The 22,500-nt window shown below is 39.5% G+C and overlaps 2 protein-coding genes across 10 annotated transcripts in view; one reads left to right on the top strand and one right to left on the bottom strand.

Moving 5' to 3' along the window:
- Positions 1–12,192, bottom strand: part of agbl4 (AGBL carboxypeptidase 4) — a 297,544-nt gene extending 285,352 nt beyond the window's left edge. The window contains exons 1-2 of the mRNA XM_020613018.1: positions 12,031–12,192; positions 10,619–10,741 (exon numbers count right to left, since the gene is read on the bottom strand). Of these exons, the coding sequence (XP_020468674.1) occupies positions 10,619–10,741; positions 12,031–12,175 (268 nt within the window). The 5' untranslated portion in view covers positions 12,176–12,192. The remainder of the gene's footprint in view (positions 1–10,618; positions 10,742–12,030) is intronic.
- The window catches only part of elavl4 (ELAV like neuron-specific RNA binding protein 4), an 81,932-nt gene continuing 71,532 nt past the window's right edge, over positions 12,101–22,500 (top strand). For 3 of the 9 annotated variants that reach the window (XM_020613023.1, XM_020613022.1, XM_020613020.1), the window contains exons 1-2: positions 15,887–16,475; positions 17,113–17,253. In XM_020613023.1, coding sequence (XP_020468679.1) covers positions 16,428–16,475; positions 17,113–17,253 — 189 coding nt within the window. In that variant the 5' untranslated portion in view covers positions 15,887–16,427. Of the gene's footprint in view, positions 12,194–15,213; positions 15,357–15,885; positions 16,476–17,112; positions 17,254–22,500 lie in introns of those variants that run through there. The other 6 variants (XM_020613031.1, XM_020613030.1, XM_020613024.1 and 3 more) reach the window with 6 other exon arrangements.

Here is a 22,500-nt window from a genome sequence, read left to right as displayed (position 1 = left end):
GTTTGAAATGCTCCCAGAGAAAAAAAAAACCCTGATAACAGTATTTGCCCCCAAGGAGTGAATTTCAATACTGTTTACTTTGAGCAATATACCTACAAGATAGCTGCTTGGATTTAGACCAAAATATATCCCATCAAATTCTGCTCCTGTCAGTATTTTACCCTTCACTGTATAAGCATATTCTGTACATGAATTTTTGTTATCAAACAAACCCTGGCACATCAATGAAGCTCATCTCAGTGAGAGGTTTTCTAAATAAATCAGAAGAATAAACACAGGCCGCTTGAAAAACATGAACTGGTAAAGCATTACAAATCCTTGCCATTTTCCCAAACTGTACAATCTTGCCTAGGATGAAAAATGAGACGTCTGCTCTGAAACTGTGTTTATGGCATCAGAAATTGCTTGGAAATGAATTACTGGATGAATCACTGGAGCCTTGTGTGCAAGCACCACGTTTGCATTTCAGAAATCTGGTCGCAGTAATTTGCGCTTACAATGCGACACACTTGTATCAAGATGCTAGAGGCAGGCCCAGAGCCAGTGAATAGTGATGCTCCAAAATACATTTAGAACACAAAATAGCCTTAAGCTAGAACTTATAAAGAACCAAGTTAAACCTGTTGGTGCCACACCACATCTTTCAATACCAATTAAGGAACAAAAATGTCAGATTGCATTTTACAAATAGGATATTTTTATAATATCCAGTATGTGAACAGTCTTCCCCTCAACCTTTGCAAATCTCACAGCCACACCATGTATATAGTTGATAATAAATCCTTTCATTACCCAAAGTTTCCAAAACATCTCGCTGCTTCTAGCATTTGGTGACATTTTGAGAAGATGAGGTGATGGCTGGGTCTCCGAAGTATAGCTCATATCGGAGCCATCAACAATTAACTTACAAAACATTGAGGTTGTTTGTACTACTTCCTGGCAGAGAAGGCATGTCCAACCAGCACAACTGAGTCAATGTGTTCACTCAGTGATTAGACAAGACCATATGCAACAGGCCCGAATGTCAGACAGGATTATCACTCTGTTTCATTTGCTCTGCATTTCATGCAAACCTGCTGATATCACTTCTCACCTCCCATAGCACACTCTGTCAAGCCTCCATGAAGCCATGTGAAAAAGGCAGACATTTGTCATCTGTAGTTATGATGATTCTCTGATTGACCACCTTTGGAGTGTTTGTTCTGCTCAAACGTGCAAATTAAAATAAAGAAAAAATAACAAGAATGCTGTTGAGAATTACCGCTTCGCGGCTGTATGCCTTCTCCGACCAGCCAAATTTACACTTAGACTACCAAAATCTCAGTTCATCCCTGAGTCCAAGTGGACATTTGTTCCACATTTGGAAAAAAAAAACTCTTTCATTTTTATTTAAATAATTGATATATGGAACTAGCTCCAAGTCACAAATCCTTAAAATCTGGACTCGAGTTGGACTCATGTCCGAGTCCTGGACTCGAGCACTACAACACTGCCGGACAGACAGACATACAGACAACCTGAAAACATGCCTCCAGCCACAGCTATCGCCAGTGCAAAGGCATAAAAGCACTATTGTAATAAGGAATAATCTTTAAATGGCCAATAAATAGCATAAATCAAAAGCAAATGTGTTGACAAAGACCACCAGAAAGTCAGATTAATCTTCATACTCTGCCCCTGACTTTAAAGAAAGAGGAGAGAAAACTGCTAAAAGGGAAAACTGGAGAGGCCATTTAGTGGTTTGAGCAGTGAAGCTTCTCTGCTGCCAAGGACATGTAAGAGAGACAGAGAGACTGGGAGTGCCTCTCAATACATCAGATGTCAGGAGCACTCCCTCCTACTCAGACGAATAGATCTTCTTTTGGAAATCCCATAAGAGTTAGAGCAATCTAAGGTCAGTGAGTGCCACAAAAAATATGGTTACATTCAAAAACTGAAGCATCATCACACACACACGATGCAGGTGCCAGTGACCCAGACACAGAAACTGACAGACAAGCAAATAAACATTAAGTAGTTAAAAAAAGAAAGAAAACAGAACCATCAAAAAGCCATATGACTGCAAAAAAACACAATCCTATGTAACAGAAGATTAGTGTCATAACATTTCTAAATTTTGTTCACTAAACAAAGATATGTCTTTTCATTTGTGTAATGCCTCTACTTCTGGGTTGTTTCATCAGAGAAGAAGGCAAGGCAGAGAGCTGTGTACTGCGGCAAGCTCAGGCCTCTCCAAGCCACTAATTCTGAGCATCTGCCTTGATTATAAAAACGTTTCCCTCTTCTTTAATCAATGAAAACTCAACTATCCTGATTCATGGAGCACTCTGGAGTATATAAATATCTTCTGACAAGCTTGAGTGCCTTCTCACCCCAATATCACCAGAGAACCAGCCACTGACCTCTGAGACCCTGTGATCATAGTATTCTTTTTCTTTTTATTTCCTTATTTCTTTTTATTCTCAACAATGTCTCTCTTACTCTGTTTCTGTCTTTTGGCATTGTAAATTTTGCTTTGGCTCCAACTCTGATCGGTCATTTTTTCAACTGCAACACAACAATATCTGGGAGAAGATAAGGCCAGACAGATTAAATATAGCATTCGGTGTTAGAAGAAACAGAAAATTAAAGGAAATAGCAAAAGCGAAAACAACAAAACCTTCATTAGCAGTGAACAGTGAAAACATTTTCTTCTACATTTATCCTCATTACTTATCTGTAGACATTATTTTCTGTTTTTTTTTCTTTATCTCAACAGCACAGACAATATTTCTTCATCAATTATCATCACTGAGAGGTGATTTAAAATCTGAAGAGAAAATCCATGAAGCGCTTGAGAGATTCCATAGAATCTACAATATCAGAAGTGGAAGCCCTAACTTAGACACTGTGTCGTACATGATTAACATCACCCTACTTTTGACTTATACTGTGATGATTATTTGACCAATGGTGAGCACTCACTCCTCTGACTCATTAGAGGTAGGGGACTCAGGTCACATGACTTGACTTCAGTTAAAATTAAAGCTGCATTAACTAACTTCTCCCTCTAATTTTTGACCGTTAAGAGCAAAGTGACAGTCAAAACTAACTCAAGCAGCATTCCCTCCTTCTCTCCCTCAGCTCCTCATTGCCCCTCCTACCCTGTCTCTGAAACTAGGTCATATGTGGTCATGACAGCCAGAGAGAGTTGTAGCAGTCAGGTAGCGCAGCAGTAATAACCGGCTCCAGAACTAATGTATACAGAATAGAGAGCCCATAGAAGCCATAGGTTTTTGGTGGCATTGCAGTGACACAATGTCAAATAAAGAGGTTTACATTTTAGTGATATAAATATGTACAGTATGTCTAACGCTGTTTGCAGAAAATGTATCTGCAGTAACACAAGGAAATTATACAGAGGAATGTTTTCGCATTGCTTTCAATGTTACATACTTGACATACAACCATGAGTTGTATGTGAAACAAAAAATTTCATGTTACACTTTGATAGTTGAACAAACTCCCCACTTTTCTAGTTGTGCTGATGGTGTAAATTTGAACAACTTCTCACTAAAATGCTACATGGATTGTAGTGTTATGTCTGACATAAACTGGACCAAATCCTGAGCAAAGGTTAGTCCTCTGGATGCTTTTAGTGCTCCAACATGCTAAACTGATGTTAACTCTGGTTTTGCCTCATTCTTTGTTGCACTCTTTCTGTGCTACAGAACATGGCCCTGTGGGTCTAACAGGTCCACTCCCATCCTGGGTTGTACCTGTACAGGGAGCCTCTGTGGTCCATCTTTGAAATGAGCCATTCTAGTTTGAAAATGTGTCTTATGACCTCAGATCCCCGGGGGCATGGAAGAAGTGCAGTGCAGATTTTAACAACAATGGCCACAAAGAACTAGCTCTGAAGATACCAGAGTGAGGTGGGGGATGGGGGGTTTAGTACAGCAGGGAGCCAACACTTCTAGACACATTTATTAATCCAAATTTGTGCTAAATCTTAGTTAATGCAGCTTTAAGTTGCAAATTTGAGGACTTGAGACTTGCTTGACTAACACCAGACTTGACTTGTCTTTGACTTGCTATCCATGACTTGAAGGGTAACACAGGTTCCATAGTGCAGCTGTCAGGGAGGGGCCTAATCCAAAAACAATAAAATTTGGATTCAAGTATTGTTGTCATTGGCAGTAGTAAGAATTGAACAGTTGTGTGCAAAGTCTGCAGTGCAAAAAACAGTGACACAACCACCACAACATCCAACTTCATCTGTCACTACAAAACTCACAGAGACAGCTAAATAAATTAATGTGTACTTTAGCTAAATTACTGGGTGATTAAGGGTTAGCTAGAAAAGCTAACGTTAGGTTTAAGCTGTTAGACTTGGCTTTGAATGAATTATGCAATTTACTGAGAAGAGTTTCTGATAGCCATGACCGGCATGGCATCGGGGGGGGTATGGGCTGGGGGGCCATTTCACTTAAATACATGATATTCCCATAACATTATCAGACCATCAGAATTTTGCATGACTTGACTTGAAACTCGCTTGTCTTACATTAGGCATTCGACTTGACTTGCCTGATTGTCACCACAGCAACCTGGGACTTGCTTGAAACTTAAAAGTTAAAACTTGACACTCGCTTGTGAGACACTATACTGCCTAATTAGCCATGGTCAAACAAAAAACATTGAATCTCTCTGTAGCATAATCTTTAAACATAAAACGCTCACACTGTATTTTTCTTTCAAAGACATCTGACAAAGTATAACAGAAAATGGCACTGGTCCCTAAGCACATGTTATGTTGGTGTGTACAGTAGATCCATCAGATAAAACATTCATAAGCTGTGAATCAGTGGATTTTGTTCATCCACATCTTTTGTCAAAATGTTCAATCAGCACATCCTTCATTCAGTGTATATTTTGTCTGGGCTTATTTAATACTCAGTTTAACATATGATGTAACAAGAAACAAATGTTAATAACTCAGATAAACAAAAGTCCATGATTATTTGGGTCCTATAGTCTGCCCTATAAGTTGGATTGTATTGAATGAAGTGATTGTAAAGTTAGATGAGTCTATGAGTTGTGCTTATCAGTGGACCCCATTAAACACTTGTCACCCCTGAGGAATATCTTTGACCATGCAAGTCACTGTCAGCAGACATTAGTCTGACTAATCAATGAGTGCTTAATTACATTTGGTGCACGGCCCAGAGGTGCAGTAAAACAATATGCCCACACTGTCTGTGTCATCCTTTGTAGAGACAGATGGTACTTTTGCCAGCGACACTGTGAGGATGCATTCACAAAAGAATTTGGGACTTAAGCTAAAATGTCAACAGCTGGAGCGTGAGACGAAACAAATGTGACAAGACAAGATAAGAATGTCATTTAGATTTCACTCTTTAAAAGAAAAAAAAAAGACAATTAGGCTTTTCTTATCACTTCCATGAATCTCTGTCTCTTGACACACAACAACAGACCGAGACCTAATGTTTACAGATTAACAAAATGTTTGTTTTTTTTACTGTGATTTTACAGTTTCCTAAGTAGCATAAAAAGATGACCTCGATTAGCAAAATGTGCATATTGCAATGATGTTTTAAATATATAGTCATAATGTTGAAATTCTACTGTACCACAGTGCAAGGCCAAGGTGATCATAATATTGAATGTTCTCTATAAGCTTAATGCTGAAAAGGCTTGTAATGGCTTAGGATGACTCTGTGTCAGAGGACCTGTTGGCTGAGACACCTACTGTATGTAAATCTGTAAGCCATCACTGACTTGATCAGCATAGGGCTGACAACAAAGTGAATTAAGCCTCATCTAAATGTAAATGAGGTTTTATACCTTTGGCAAACAACTCACATAACCAGTGTCTATTTTAATAAACCAATTAGATTTTATTCTGTGCTATATTAATGTAACAAAATAAAATCTGTGCTTTATGAAAATGTACATGGGCTACAAACAGCTGCCATCCAAAGGAAGGAAAAAGAGTCAGGCACAAAGCCTAACTGAGTTAACGGTTTGCATAAATTTCAAATGAAAATATCTGCTTGAAATACCGTGTTTGAGCCATTCAGTCTGGTTTGAGAGGAGTAAAATAGACATAGGCTGTCATGAAAGACCATTTCAATAGCTTTGAGAAATATACATGCCTGTGCAACAAGCAATACACGTGGACACCCTACTCTCCAATTGCCTTCCTGTCATTGGTATCGCATATACCAGGCAGAATGTACTGTATGAAAAACAGCATCTCATTTTAAAAGCTTTACTGACACTTGGGGTATGTATGCTGCCTTATCAAGTGAGAATACGGGTACTAAATCTATTGTAAACACAGTGTGACAGGCTACTAGGTGGGTGAACCTTGAAATCTTGTGTTTTTTAAAATCCTCGCTCTGTAGTGAAACAGACCTTGTTCACTTCTAAAAATGTAAGTGTAGCTGCTCTTTTCTGGCACAGCATACATCAAATTCAAGCTTTTAATCAAAGGACTTGACCAAAAATTACTAGTATTATCTTAAGTATATGCCGTACAAAGCAGCTGAAGTGTGCACAAAATAGCTTAGCAACTGTTTTAATTTAAAAATAGTGAATAAAAATACAGGTGCTAGTTTTCCTTGCAGAATTACCTGTTTAATAATTAATATTATTATATTAAGATTTCATACGATCCTATTAAATCATTTAAAATACGTTGTTTTATAAAGCTACAACACAAAATGTGGTTGTTAAGATCCCCATGCATATTCAGTAAGAATTTCAACTATTCATTTCATTAAATGTCAATTAAACTAGCTGCCAAACAACAAAATACAAACAGTGGTATTGTGTATGTTTTATAGAGGTAGTGAATATCATCATATTATGACAAAATTAAGATGCTGATGTTGGTAGTTAAATGAAAACACAACAGGGGATTAAACTGACATTAGCTGGCAAACATTAATTCATCCCCCATTCTAACTTTTGTAATGCATTTTCTAAAAAGAGATTAATATCATCCATAAATCATTCAGGAGATACATCCGGAGCCTGAAACAATGGTATGTTAGCTGATCTCAGTGTGGGCTCTCATTGCCCATTAATCAATGTCTGTGCTCCTCTGGCCATGTCATTTGGGGGAAAAGGCAAATTTATAACAAGGCCAATCAGTCACTGATAGCACTGATAGTCCTCCTAAAGTAACATGTTTAAATCTGTATGCACCGGTGCTATATTTATGCAGTCATCATCACATGCCTCAAAACTGTGTACAAAACTGTGGATTAGGTTTCCCGGTTTAGGTTTCCCATATCCTTATTTCTCCCTGTACAATATAGCCCTTTATATCTCCTGTGAATGAATAAGTAATAGGCCTAGGTCATGTGATAACTGTACAAAAACTTGAATTACACATACAGTATGTGATTGGCTTACCTGTAACACTTTGGATACCAAGCGTATCAGTAACATAACAGTAAAAATTTACTTTGGAGAACAACAATGACACCGAGGTCAGATATCTAAAAGTAAACAGGCTAAAGTTAAAACTCATCTCCGTCTGCAGAAACCAAAATGGGCCTGTCTGTGGAAATATGAAATCTGAGTGCCATCTGAACCTAATCTCCACACAGAGATTCAGTCCCAGAGAGAGCCGCTGATTCACCGATTTACTCTGCCTATTTGTGTGCTTGAGTGTGTGCCTCTGTGTTGGTCTAACTGACTGATTTTGACAGTGGTGAGAAAGTACTTTATTTTCATTGTCATGCCATTCAGCTGACAGGAAATATGTCCAAACAAATGCCATTAACAAAAGATTCCAGAGCATATTAACTAATATTTTACTGTACGCCTACTTCCAACAAAAGAAAGACAATGTGCTGTAATTGAAGATGAGTAAATGAACAGTTACTATACCCTGTACCTGCCAAGATAAAAACAGGCTGCACTGATGTCTAATTACTCATAATAAATATTTCAAGGTCCAAGCACTTGTCTATAAATCTTCATATGACCTTGACCTAGACAATCCTGTTGCCAATATACTGTATATCATGTCCCTGACAAAGCTTGCACAACCACAGATTCACAGTTGCTTGCAATACCAAAAGCTCAGACATTCTCAGAGACAGTTTCTTCCCCCATGCCACCACTCTGATGAACAGTTAATCCATGACTGTATGGCAGGACACAGCAATCACCCCAGTGCAATGAACTGTAAATATAACTATTGTATATACCAGTCTAAAAGCTCTTCTGCCATAATGTATGTACTGTATGTGTACATAGATTTATAAATACTGTCTCTCTATTCCTCTGATTTAATTCCTATTTTTGATTGCACATATTTCCTATTTGAATGCACACAGTTTATTTAAATTGTTGTATTCTTTATTTTTATTCTCATTGTTATTTTCTATTTCCTGTTGCCTTACAAAAACAGAGAGCCTCTGTATCGGGGTCAAATTCCTGGTATGTTCAAACATACTTGGCCATTAAAGGTGATTCTGATTCTTATACCAAAACCTCAGAAACTCATGTACACTGGATCTGCCTTTTTTATCACATCTCCTTTACAGGAACGCCCTGCTCGCATTCACACACTTTCACCTAGAAGGCGCACAGTGCAACCACAGCCTGACCTGCTGGCCACTGAGTAGCTCCCCTGGAGCAGGTGGGTTTAAGACTATGGAGGTGTTGATGAGAGATGGGTAAGCATTGCTTTTTCACTTGTCCCACCCAGACTTAATCCTGCCAGTCCAAGTACTGAACCACAAGCTCGCTTTTCTAACCTTCAGACCACCATGCTGGAGCAAGGCTTATTGTAACTATTACATTGCTCCAGCATGGTGGTCTGTAATAGTCACAATAAGCATTGCTGAAGATTCTGGGAGCCTGTTTCACCTGTTCACCTGAAATTGTTGCCCGATTATTAATATAAAGCACTTAAATGTTGTTTTCTTATATTAAAGCTTCTATATACTTTATTATATTTAATGCTAGTATTATTATTGTGAGTAGTATGCCATTACTAGAAGTAGTATTAGTTTGGATTTATGTCGTGCTTTGAAAATGTGAATGGCATTAGCAGAGCTGGTGGGTAGTGAGAGTAGAAGAGCGTGTCAAAGATACAAAACCTGGCATATACGGAAGCTCTATTTACAATTGATTTCTTGTTTGTTCTCAGACTATATAAATATTTCACATCTAATGAACAGCGATTGCTGACTGGAACATATAACCTGATAAGGTTGGATAAATAAGATGCTAATCCATACACAGATTTTAAATTCAAAACAAGGACCTTATTGTTAGCTCCAGTTTGAATAGGCAGTCAGTGCAATAAGGCTAAAGTTTGTGTAATGCCATGAAATTTATTTGATCATCTAGATGAAGTGAGGATTCTATCTGCTGTATTTTGATCAAGCTGAATGTGTTTGGTCAAAATTTTAGGCCAGAGTATGTGGTATTATAAAAATCCTGTTTTGATTAAACAAAACAGTGTCTGAGTTTCTGTGTCAGCTACTGATAAAATGGGATGGATTCTACTTGTGAGTCTGCACTATGATGTGCAAAGCGCAGACAAAACTGAGGCTGTGAAATTATACAGCAATCATGAATTTGGGTGATGTGTAAAAATAACTGCGTGTCTGACTGAGAGAACAGTTAAGGTGCCAGCATTATTTGCATGAAAAGGGATATGGAATCACTTTTTTGGTTTATTTCAAATTGGATCAAATATTTCACAATAAAGTCACTTTCAGCTTTTCCCGTTTAGGGGTCGCCACAGCAAATCGTCACACTAACGACTCGCATGTTGACATTTGGCATGTGTTTTACGCCGGATGCCCTTCCTGACGCAACCCTGATTCAAACCCAGGGCGCAGCGGCGAGAGCCATTTAACCACTAGCCTACTAGGGATGGCGGATCAAATATTTCACAATACATACTACAAAATAGCCAATACAGTGAAAATAGAAAGTAAGAAGTAAACCACTGGGGATTACCTGGTTTTCTACAAGGTTTAGTCATAAAATGTCATTCGGTCATCATCTAAGTCACAAATATAGACAAACACAATGTGCTTAAGCTAATAACAACCGAAAGTAAGTGATGAGCTCAGAGAGCCGTCCACACATGTCTATACATTTAATGACCAAAACATGTAGAAAATCAGGTAATTCCCAATGGTTCACTTACCTTTTCTTACCACTATATCACTGATTACAAAGCATTCCCAGAATTTACTCGGTGTTTTCCAGGGCATTTCTGACAATACTGTCATTCCCTGGGTTTTTTCCAGATTTTGAAACATGCATAGGATTGTTAGTAGTTACACTCAATCACTTATATGCTGATTCAATTTTGTGTCTGACAAGGTGAAGCCTGATCTATTAAATCCAACATACTCGATAACATATCCACCTCTTTAGAGTGTTTGCACCACAAAATCTTGCACTGGGGTTTGTAATTATTTGCAGCTACCACTGACCATAGCAGTGACATTCAAATTCAAATAAGGACTCCACCAACATGAAACGAAAATATAAATAATATCATAGATTACCACTTTAACACACACCTTTTTTTATGATATAGCATTTTTCCAAGTACTTAATGACTACTCACCACTCTCAAAGCAAGCATCAAAAACCAGATGTCCTTTTCGGGGAGCTCCTGAGTACCCTGGAGGGCTCACCATCAGTTTGTTCACATTCCCCACCAAGGCATCCTCTCCTCCAGTTTCACTGCCTGAAAAACAAGTGCAATATGCATCAAAGTTTAGTCTTCCTTTATTAAAATGTGCTGTGTGAAAATATTCTTCTATGTTCATTTAAAAGGAATCCTAGACTGTTGACCTTAAAATGAAACCATATGCAGTCATGCAAAGACTTATGTCACCATTAAGCACAAATTAGGGCTAAAGAGTTTTGTCAACCTTGTCAGCTATAAACAAAACATCATTTAATCAAAAAAGCAAAACAGAGCAACACAAATAAATAACAAAGTATATAAAGATTAAAAAACTATTTCTTTGTCTGAAACACAAACTGTTGCTTTTTGTGAACATGCTAATACATTTAAAGAGGATTGTTAATAATCTATCTTTAATATAATATGTGCTGATTTTGCCTTGACCTCCAAAAGGCTTTTCACCTACTTGAAACTAACTGAAACAACAATTCTGATGAAATTAGTCAGAACAGTGCAGTGACAGTAACAAAAAATATCTTCAAGCTAAATTAAAAGAAGATATGCTACACCTTTCAAGAGCATCTGCACTTTTGGGTGTATGCATAATAAAGCGCCAGTTACTATTTTTTATATTAATGAGGCATAACCACAGTAGAGAGACTGAGGACTATAGTCTATATGGTACAGTAGGCTGCATGGAAAACCATTTATTCAAATTTTTACAAACAGGGCAATTTAAACTTAAGACTTTGTCTATTATTAGTCTTTGTACTTGTCAAGTACAAAGACTTACAAAGTAACACTTGTAAATTAATTTTTTGTTCAAATCTATGCTGGTACTTATAATAAGTCTGCTTATGTTCAGGAATTATGGCTTTAGAAGGACAACAGACAAAGACCAATTAGTGTTAGTAAGCATAATTTCAGATAGCTAATTAGCCACACAGCCGTTGACTGGATGAGCTAACCCTGACTTGCTCAGGTAACATAGCTAGCAGCTAGATACTCATAGACAATACACTGCTCGCACGTACGGTGAAGGTACTAACACTAACATGCCAGCAGTAAAGGCTTCCCGTGAGGTACACTGCACGCAGACAATTTGTTGTATGGTGTCTAACGTCTGTAGCAAAAAGACTAGCTCAAAACATGCTGGTGACAGGACTTGTTTACATCCGTGCACCTGCTAGCTAGAAGGTTAGCACACTACACGTTATCGTCAATATAAAGACGCGCAGCAAACCAGAAACATGCACATATTATTTGTCAGGTAACGTGACGCCGTGCGCTTCCCTTTTCTTGTATGGTAATGAAGAGAAAGCAAGGCACGGCTCATATTTACACACCAGTCTCGACGTCTCTACCAGTGTTCTCCTCCATGTTCCCCTCAATTCTGTTACAGAGCAGCCGACGCTCACTGTGTGTTGCCCCGGTAACGGAGCAGGAGTAGGTGGGATAGACGCTGTCAGCCCTATCAGACATACAAGGCATCCGCTATGCAGTACATAGGTAAGGTCAGTTCCGCTGCTGAATGAATCTACAGAAATACCACAATAACACTAGACACTGATATTCAGGGTGATTTCTGCACATAGATCATAGTGTAGAAATTATTAAACACTCTACTTATGATACCAAGTGTCAGACTGTCAGCATGGCTTAGGTTAAAAAAAAAAAACATAGTACATCTATTGTCGCTTTCTAGAAACACAGTTTCACAGACACTTTTAAAAATGACAGATATATTATTATTATTATTATTATTATCATTAGTCAGTGTACAACAAACTATTTCTGACAATCACATTTCTGCAGGCAACACTAGACAAGACTCCCATTCGTCTGTCTGCAAACTATAATTAGTATATTGTACACACCTCAGTTTTATTACAGCCATATTTTTAATGATACTTTCACAGAAAAAAAGTCAGTCATTGCAGGCAGCAGCCAGAGATTCTGAATTATCCTGCAGATTGATTAAAGCTGGAGGTTTTCTAGACAATTGGAGCATAGATGTCATCAAGGCCAATCAAGCCTGGCCCTATTCCTTTTCCATTACAAAGGCTGCACCTGATTAAGTACATCAAATGAGCAGTCTCACAACCCCTGGAGCAAGAGGCATACAGGCTGCTGCTAATTTTCAGGTTATAAACTGTGTGTAACCAGGCCAAATGAATAAGACCACGGAGAGGGCAATGATTTTTCTCTCTGTGTGTGCTCTGTATTTGATGGCAAGCATCAACAGGCTGCTGCGTAGGATAGGTCAGACTGATTATTTCTCAGATGGCAGGGGGAGAATACAGAGCTACTGTGTTATATTTCGTTAAAACTGAAAATTGAATAGCTGTCCTCTATGCTATGTAATTCCTTTAACACTTTGCCAATTAAAGAGGTCTAGGGTGGTACAATCAATCATTTTCAAGACGGAGACTAAAATTGAATTATGGAGCATGACAAAATGAATTAGATATGCTACATGTTTCCCTTGTTTCTCTGCTCTTATCAAATAGAGATACTGTATACAAGTAGTTGAATTTATGACAAGTTGCTGGCTTGTTTCTTCCAGATTTGGATCACTTGAGCTATTGTATGCAACTTGAACTAACTGCCAAAGCTCACATTTGGTAGTTGACTCTAATAATGACTTATTATGATTATATGTAATATATGACAACAAGCCATGTTATACTGTACCAAAGTGTTATATTTTTTTCTTGATGGTTGTCCTGTTCTTTTACAGCTTCATATTAAGGAGAAAAAAAAGCAACAGTTTCAACAGTAACTGCTCTTCTTTCTGCTCAAGTAACCCTCTGCACGTATGCAGTATGTTTGTTGTCATGGTGTCTGCAAAGTGCAGCAATAATGATGATGATGATGAATACATTTATCACTGGAAAACAGAAAAATTAGAAAGAAAACTGCAATCCACACCAGGGCCTCTTAGATTTTAATTATCATTCTAGAGAGCATATTTCTGCCTGCCTATCAAAGCATTGTTGAGCTGTGCAATGATTTCTGCATATGTAGTCATCCCTATCACAGTTAAATACAGTGTCTACAGGAACTTTAAGAAGCTGTGGCCATTTTAGACATGCTCTGCTAGTGACTGGAGGACACGCTGCGCCATCACATTCCTATGCAGAACAGTAACGGGTTCAGAAACCCCTTGGGGGACCAGTAGCTTTGGCACAACAGTCTTACTTGTCATGCTTTCATAAAAATGCTCTTCCTTCTAAACTGTAAAATTTTCAAATAAGTATATCCGTGTAGCTCAGTACCATAACTAAACATAAACGGACACAAAGAATTTCTTGTTTATGTTTCCGGCCTAAAGTTATGATGTATGTTTGTGTGTGCTGGAGTAGCAAATCGGTATTTTTGTATTCCAGCAAGTACAGGAAAACCCTTTTTACTCTGCTCAGCTAAGGGCATCCGCACACAAAGTCCATCATCAGTGAAGGAGGAAGTCATGCAATAACGCAGGGTACATGTGACAGCAACTTGGAGAGGCAGGGTGTAGTGTTTAGGGGGAGTTGCAGACACCAGCCAGCAGTACGCAGAGAATCACTATGGTGACAGCAATCAGGGGGCTCAGGGGACTGAGTCTGGGTCAGAGAGGAAGGCTTGAGAGGCAGCTGACTGAGGAATCAGCCCTCACTCTGGATGAGGAACTGACAGCCCCCCCATCCCCCCCCAGGGCTCTGCTTGACCAGCCATCCCCAGAGACAGCAAGCTTTATAGAACAGGGATGTGGCCAGCAGTCCTTTTTCTGAAGGGAAAATTAAATGGAACTGAAGTCAAGACAGTACAACAGTGCCGCAACAGAGTGATGATGTTGTTTACAGTACATATCCTGCTGCTTATGAAGATGTAAAAAGAGAAAATGTACTAATTTAAAACAGTATTATATGCCACATTCTTGATAAGTGTGTCTCTGCATATTTCCCTCTCCCTGTCTGACATAAACATTTGTTAAAACAGCTAGCTACAGTAACACTTCCCCTGCTTTGTACCTCGCTGTTACCCCTTCTCTGATTGAATCATCATCACCCACTCTTCTCTCTTTTTCTGTCATTTCCTCTGTCTCTCCATCCCATTTTCCCTCCCTCTCTCCAATGTGCTGAACAGTGTCCACCTAAACAGATGGTCCAGTGTCAATAGGCTGCTATTAACTGGCAGATTCCATGCTCTGATCCAAGACAGCAAAAAGCACATTCAAAGCACTAGGAATAAATCTTTGCCACGCTGATGACGCTATACGAGTTAGACACCACTAAGATTGAGTAAGATGATCATGTTCCCAGCAACTCCAGCAGCAATACCTTCATAAAATTGTTTTTTCTTATTTTCTATAAACACGGCCTTAAATTTCATAAACATTTGGACATTATTTTACATTTCACTAGATGCAGATACAATACATTGTGAGTCATTACTCAGGTGTTATCGACTGAATCCAAGAATGCAGTGAGTCATATTCTTGGCTCACTTCTCTCTAATCTTTTTCTGCTTGTTTATTTGTTCCATAGTTGGGATCTCCTGCCATCCCTGTGACTAGCTGCTTCGTCATCTCTGTGCCACACCCTGCTGAAGAAAAGGACAACCACCTGACCTTGATGCTCACATCAGCCCAACCCTCACTTTTTCCCCCTCTGGTAGCTATTAGTGAGAGGTACGCTTCATTTCCACTCTCTCGAGGTCTCTTGATAATGTACAGGTTTTATTGCATTCCATTATTTCACTTGTACCTGTCACAAAAACACAGCCAAGGTGTATGATTTCCTTTCCCAGAAGCCTTTGATATCCCTTGTCTACACTTGAACACTCATCTTGTTTTTGTGAAAGCCATAATAAGGTAACAAAAAATAAAGAGTAGGAATCCTCAGACCCCCTAACAATTCATTTATCCTGGAGTAAGAGCTACTATTAGTGCAAATGTTCCTTCATACCTGGGTGTTACAGACACATGAAAAGAGGAGAAGACAGAAAAATCTAAATGATAGGAGTGGCAGGGAATGGAAGGGCTGTGGTAGCAATGGTGTCGCTGTTGCTAGAACAGTCTTCCCACCTTGTGGTAGGACAGCGAACTGTAGCTGCATCAATGCGTGAGCAATGGGGGGAGAGAGAGAGTGATGCAGAGAGAGATGGAGCTAGAGAGGGAGGGAGAGCAAAGGAGAGAGCCAGAAGGAATGATACAGAGAGCGAGAGAGAGAGAAAAAAGGGAGGGGAGTTTAAACTAAGTGCTATGTTTTGGGACAGGCTAATCTGCTAGCGAGCAGTGTGAGGATCGGAGCGTATTGTATGAGCCAGTGTGCGTGGGACAGATAAGGGAGCCAGCCAGCCCGACCCACCAACTGCCTGACTGCCTGTTTTAATGTGCTGACTCTTGGGAGATTTTAAAAAAAGAAAACAGCATATTGACTCTTTAGACGTTTGCGGAGACCCTGGGCAAAAACGCCACCACTACAGCTACAGCCAGCAGAGGTGCATCAACAAACAGGAGGGGGAGAGAGAGAGAGAGAGAGAGAGAGAAAAAACAGAGAAGACTGAAAAATCACAACTCCAAAATCAGAAAATTTAAGAGGATTTTTGTATCCCCCTCTTTTTTTCCCCAATTGATTTAATTTTTCTTTTTTCTTTTCTGTGCTCCTGGTACTGACTCCCAACCGTAGAAAACGGGGAGCAAAGAACTGAAGAACATTTAAAATAAAAGGACAGAACGAAAAAAGCACTGAAGCTGAACATGTTCGAAATAAGCCGAACACTCAACGCCGCTTTGTTGAGCAATGAGGTAAAGAGATTTGGATTTGCTTCTTTCTCCACACCTCACCAGTGTATGTCTGCTGCCAACCATTCTGTCATGTGTTTGTCCATGTGTGTGCATGTCTCTACACTTCTGTATGCTCATAGCCAGAAGGCTAGAAGGATGATTGATAACAGCAGCTGTATTTTTTTTTCCCGGCACAATGGTCTGTATGGAGAAAACGGGACTGCTACGCTTCTCACTCTCATCCTGGCTTGTAATAATAAATGGAGAGCTAGTGCCTAGACTTTATATCCCCTTATTGTAACAAACCAAGGTAGCTATCAAACCCATCAAACATAGGCTTGCTTGTGAAATTGCCCACCCGGGGCTAAAATTGTATGTGCGCCTTCGCATGCACATACAGTATGTCTATAAGTGCGAGTGCCTGTATGTGTGTATGTTCACACATGCATTTGTGTGAGAGCAAAGTGTTCTGTAATCCCCCTCTACCTCCTCTTTCCTCATGTTTCCTTTACTATTCTCCCCACCCTTCCTACCTGCTGGTATCTGTTTTCCATCTCTTCTCTCACACCCCTTCCTTCTCTCTTTTTTCCTCTCTCTCTCTCTCTCTCCTCCCCTCTCCTCTTGTGTCTGTGTATGAGTGTGTGTGTTCTGTGAGCAGCATCTCAAGATGATGGCGAGGTACGGGCAGCTCTCGGGACTGGCAGCCAGTGGCGTGGGCTCCGTCCCCGAGACGCACTCGTCGCTATTTCCCAGGGATCTCCTGTCATCGCCAGCCCAGATGGGCTACAGGTCACCCCTGGTAAGAAGACAGATAGAACAATATATATCCATCTCTTTAATGAACACAGGCAAGCGTAATACCAAGGAAAGGCAAAGAGGGATAAAAAGAGGAAAGTGGTAGTCGGTGTGAATCTTTGTGTAATGTGTGAACGAGCAAACAAGCAGAAAGAGAACAAATCAATTGTGGGATTTTGTCTGTATCCCCAGTGGATAGTATTAGTAAATATTTATATTGTTGTGTTTGTTCAATTACAGACGCCTACTGTCTTTAGCCTCTGCCACTCAGACTGTTATCAAGGGAATTTGGGGTGTTTGTGTGTGTGGATGCATGTGTGAGTAAATACATGTTATGCTTGTTGTATTTTAGGAATTCTCTTAGCATCTGCAGTGTTTGCATTTAATGTTTGCATTTGCACCTTGATGATGAATTGACTTTCTCAGTAAATTAATGAAGAGGCGTTTAGCAGTGCAGCCGCAGTTCAAACGTGTTAAAACTTCACATAAAAACTTTGAGAAGAAATTTTTTCAGCACCCCTGGAAGATGTACAGGTCAAATGAAATTTGATCGTAACTATCAGTCCAGTTCAATTCCAGTCAACATGTGACACACTAGCGGAGAAAGCAGGAAAGCTGCAGATAGATAATTTGCACTGGAGTCAACATTATTCTGACATTTACATATAAAAAGATTACCTCAAGAGGAAGGGAATGAGAGAGGGAAAGGGGCATGAGAAAAACCTGAGCATTTAGGCAAAAGCGTTGTAAGAAAATCCCTGACTCGCTGCATTAAAGCGACAAGAAGCTGTGGGTTTCTAATCCGCTCTGTGCTCTTCAGTGGTTCGGCTCCCCTTCAAACTGGCTCAGATCCACACCTCAGAGCCTCCCGGAAGCTTTCATAACCCACTGCCATGCTACTGATTGTACCCAGGGGTTTCCATCAACTGTATGCAAATGCACTGAGAGGATAAGCAGTAAAATGCATCTGTGAGGAGTTGGGCTTCAAAAATTATTCTCCGTTTTTCCTTCGAATTCTTATACGAGTTCAAAGATGCCCAGTGTTTCGTTACTGTTTTGCTGTTCGTATACAACACATACAATTACTGTGTTGCTCACTGCTGTTTTAGGCTGACAACATTCTGCTGTTTGTATCAAGCTGCTGGACTGTGGAAAAACAGTGGAACTAATTAGCTGAATTTATTATAGAAATATGATTGATGTGTCAACATATTTTGATGCATGTTATCGGCTTTTCATTAGATTGGAATTTGAGGGGATTACTTAACCAGTCAATTCCAGGGTGGAACATGATGACCAGATGACTAATTTAACAATTCAACAAAACAGAGTATAAATGAAGGGGGCAAAAAAAGTCCAAAAGGACAAAATGGTTTCAAAACATTGTTATTAATAACTGAGTGACTATGAGGTCCTCATACACCCTTGCATTTCTAGCAAAATGGGTTGGTAATGGTCTAATTTGAGATTTTGCACATTTGTTATCAATGTGTTGCTGGTGATGAGGCGTGTTCCTGTGTGTGGGTGGGCGAGTGAGCGCGTGTGTGTAAGTGCATATGCCTGTGTATATGTGTGCGCGCATGATTACCCTGGTTAAAAAAGACCATCGTTATGGTGATTAATGGTGCCTTCATTAAGCACAGCGAGATCATTTGCATACATTAGATAAATGTGCTGGAAGATTCTGTTGCCTTTGCTGTGTAAAGCCTCAAAAGCAGCAACACATTTTTTTATGTCAGTGCTATCGAAAGGAAATACAATTCTATAACCGTAGCAATACTTTATTTAGTGTAGTTACTTTTATTGATTAATCACTAAAATGTTTATACAATGTTGCCATTCAAAAATAAGCAGTCACTGTATATTTCCATTTAATGCACTGCTGCAATAAATTATTGTTTTGATAAGTGAATAATAGCTAGTGGATTTTGTCCTCCAACTTTATTTGCCTGCAGCCAAGTTTACCATTACTCCCCCTGGCAACACTGTGTATTCAGTTTGTTTAGAGTGTGTCTGTGCTACGTCTTGCCTATGTGTCTCTCTAGGCATGTGCACATGTTCTCAGTCGTGCATTTAAAAGACCATTCAAAGAATTAAATTCTGAGCACATCATAACCAAGGCACATAGAACAAAGATTCAGCTTGCAATTAATCAAATTTAAACTGCATTTAAAATGAGCTTCCACAGTATCACTTCACAGCATTACAATGACCGGGCAATTTCAGTCAAAATTAAGAGAACATGTGGGCAAAAACTGATTTGCTAATTATTCCGTATTTTAGTTACTGAGATCTAATTTTCAAAAGCCCACATCTAAAAACCTGCAGTGCGTCGTGTTTCAGAGCTGAATGTTGTTAATTTGTAGAAAGCTGCACTGATTACCCACTGCAGGCAGCTGCCGTTCTCAATGTGACACCAGGCTTTGTTTGACAACTCCAATCTTTTCTGTTTGAACATAAAAAAGAGGGTTGCATTTCAGAACTGCCAGAAGAGGTTCATCATCACCACATCAACAAACAGGCAAAGAAGGAAGAAGTAAATGTCGGGGTCGGGGTGGCATAGTAGCTGGTAAATGTACGTAGCTGCGGTGTATTAGCAGCCAGGAGATAGATAGAGGTCATCTCTATTTCACAACAATGATTAGCTCCTTCCATCTGCCACTCGCAGCATTACCCCGTTCCTTGATTGCAGTGTTCTCTATATCCGGGAAATTAGTTCATTTATGCTCCACAACCCTGCCGTCAGAGTAGCACAGACAGGTGCAGCAGTCTGAACAACGCCACAGAGGGAAAAGATGCTCATAGAGAGAGAATCCGAGAGATGAAGATGTGTGCAAAATACCGAGATTAGCACAATGGTAGATGATTAATACAGGGCTGACAAAAACAAATGTGGGTGTTGTATTATGTTTCACCAATGTGAAGTAATCTGACAGAAAGCTAAAAATTACTATCTTCATGTTTGTGTGGGAAAATAGGTGAAATCAAGAGAAGGCCAAAATATGCTCTGATATTTTATCCTTTTCCTTTTTAACTGTGGTTACAGCATCAGATAATATGAAGGTTTGCAGTACTCTATTTAGATAAGCTTTTTAGCTATAGGGTATAGAACAAAAGCTATTCATCCATATCATCCCTATAGCATATATCAAACTGGATCAGACTTGAACCATGTCACACAATTTACACACAACATCATACTGTATGAGCACAGACAGTGCAGCGTTGTGTGTGTGTGTGTGTGTGTACCTTATGTCATGGCTTCATTGATATAAGCACATGTGGTGTGTCAGTTACAGGGAACACAGAGAGACGCTGCAAGGGTGACCTGAAGGGTTCAGATTTGTTGGAAGAGCTATGTGTGTGTGTGTGTGTGTGTGTGTATATATACATGTCTGTGTGTTGGTGTGTGTGTGTGTGCTGGCCACCAGTGCTGCAGGGAGAGCCTAGTGATCAGCAGCTGAGCCTGTGTCCCACTGGGAGCCATCACTGCAGAATGGAGCAGGTGTCTGCAGGCTCATGCATACACGCCCACCCACCCACACACACACACACACACACACACACACTGTAAAAGTTTCTCCTCACTGTCTCTATCTTGCCATGAGTCTTTTTCATGCACACCCAACCCAGCAATTTAGCCAGTCCATAGGGTGCCTTTTAGTGTGTATTTCATCACAGATTACCATATTTTTGATCATTATCTATTTTTCATACACTTCAACATTGTAGATGAGACAAAACAAAAGGCCTGAAGATGTGGATGTGATCTATAAACAACACACTAACCCCCAGGCTAGCCCACTACACTAACCAAAACACCCACGCCCAGCCAGAGGTTACCTTTACCTGAAAGTAATGACTTGTGATTTCACTTATGTAATGACAAACGGCAAGGCTCAGGGGTTCCGAATAGAGTCTGTGTATTGCTGATTGTGTCCTTGACATCCATGACTAAACAGCAGTAACACACTAATCATGTCACTTCAACAAACAAACACTGAATATTAATTGTAGAGGTGGGCGAAGAGCACAACCTATAATCCAATTGTAAACCAAAGGGTTGCCAAAGATTAGTGAACCTGCCATTGTTCCCACACTGATTGACAGGTCTTCTAACACACAAATTTACAGAACCAAATACAAGTTATTCAGGTGTTCTGTGGTAAAAGTACAGCAATAAAATAGTCATGTTTTAAGAAATCATCAAAATGAAGTTGTTGTTGTTTTTTTTTTTTATAAATAATCGATGTCCCCAGTGATATATGTAAAAAAGAATAAAATTTATGTGAAAAAAAGCCAGGGGCATTAATGAAATAAAAATTGACAAACAGAAAACACAGTCCAGTTAAACCTCACCAATACTGCAAAAGCATGTAGACACATAATTCTCACACTTTATGTAGCAGTGGATTGTATACCAGGCCTGTAAATTGTACTGAGGCTTTACCTCGAGCCACTGGCTACAGTTGTGCCACACTGAATAAGCAAAATCATGCCACATAGTGTCGATCATTTTTCTTATTTAATTCAAAATAATTCCCAGCGCTGCTTTTGTGCTTGGTCGAAGAAAGCATTAAATTTCAGAGACAAATTTGTTGCCTCGCTTGGACAATGTTTTCATTTCCAGTTGCACTTATTTCATTCGGCTTAAAAGGATAAATAGAGGATAATGAAACCAGACCAGACTGGAGAAACAGTTCTATTGTGTTCCACATTTGGTGAGCTTTCCATGTTTTGTTATTTGCAAACAAACACAAACAATTATGAAAAATGCCACATTTGCTATTATTTGACAGTTAAGTCAAATCCACAGCCTTCTGGCTAAATCTAATGACGTCTTCACTGCTCCTCTTGTCTGTTCTACGATTTTTCACATCTTCTACATTGTCAAGTCTTTGAACAAATTCTACAACTATTAAAATGCCTCCAAGAGGGAAAAGAGCTAATAAATCAGAAGCGAATGAGGATGTTGAAGCAGAAGAGGATTATATTTCAGCGGCGCAAGTAACAGAGATGTTGAGTCAGCAGAAGCAGATGTACACCGCACTGTTGAGCCAACAACAAGATAACTTCAAAGGTTTTGTGCAACTACTTATGGAGACAAATAACAAGAGACTCGACGACATGACCAGAGAAATACAGGAGATAAAAACGAGTTTGCAGTTTACCCAGCGAGATGTGGATGTGATTAAAGCAGCCATGGGTGAACAGAAAATACAAACCAAGGAAACAAGGGAGGATGTCTACA

Source organism: Monopterus albus, unplaced genomic scaffold, assembly GCF_001952655.1.
Source record: "Monopterus albus unplaced genomic scaffold, M_albus_1.0 scaffold129.1, whole genome shotgun sequence".
Taxonomy (NCBI): domain Eukaryota; kingdom Metazoa; phylum Chordata; class Actinopteri; order Synbranchiformes; family Synbranchidae; genus Monopterus; species Monopterus albus.
Note: the sequence above shows the minus strand (reverse complement) of the source record. Positions and strands in the feature narration are given on the sequence as shown.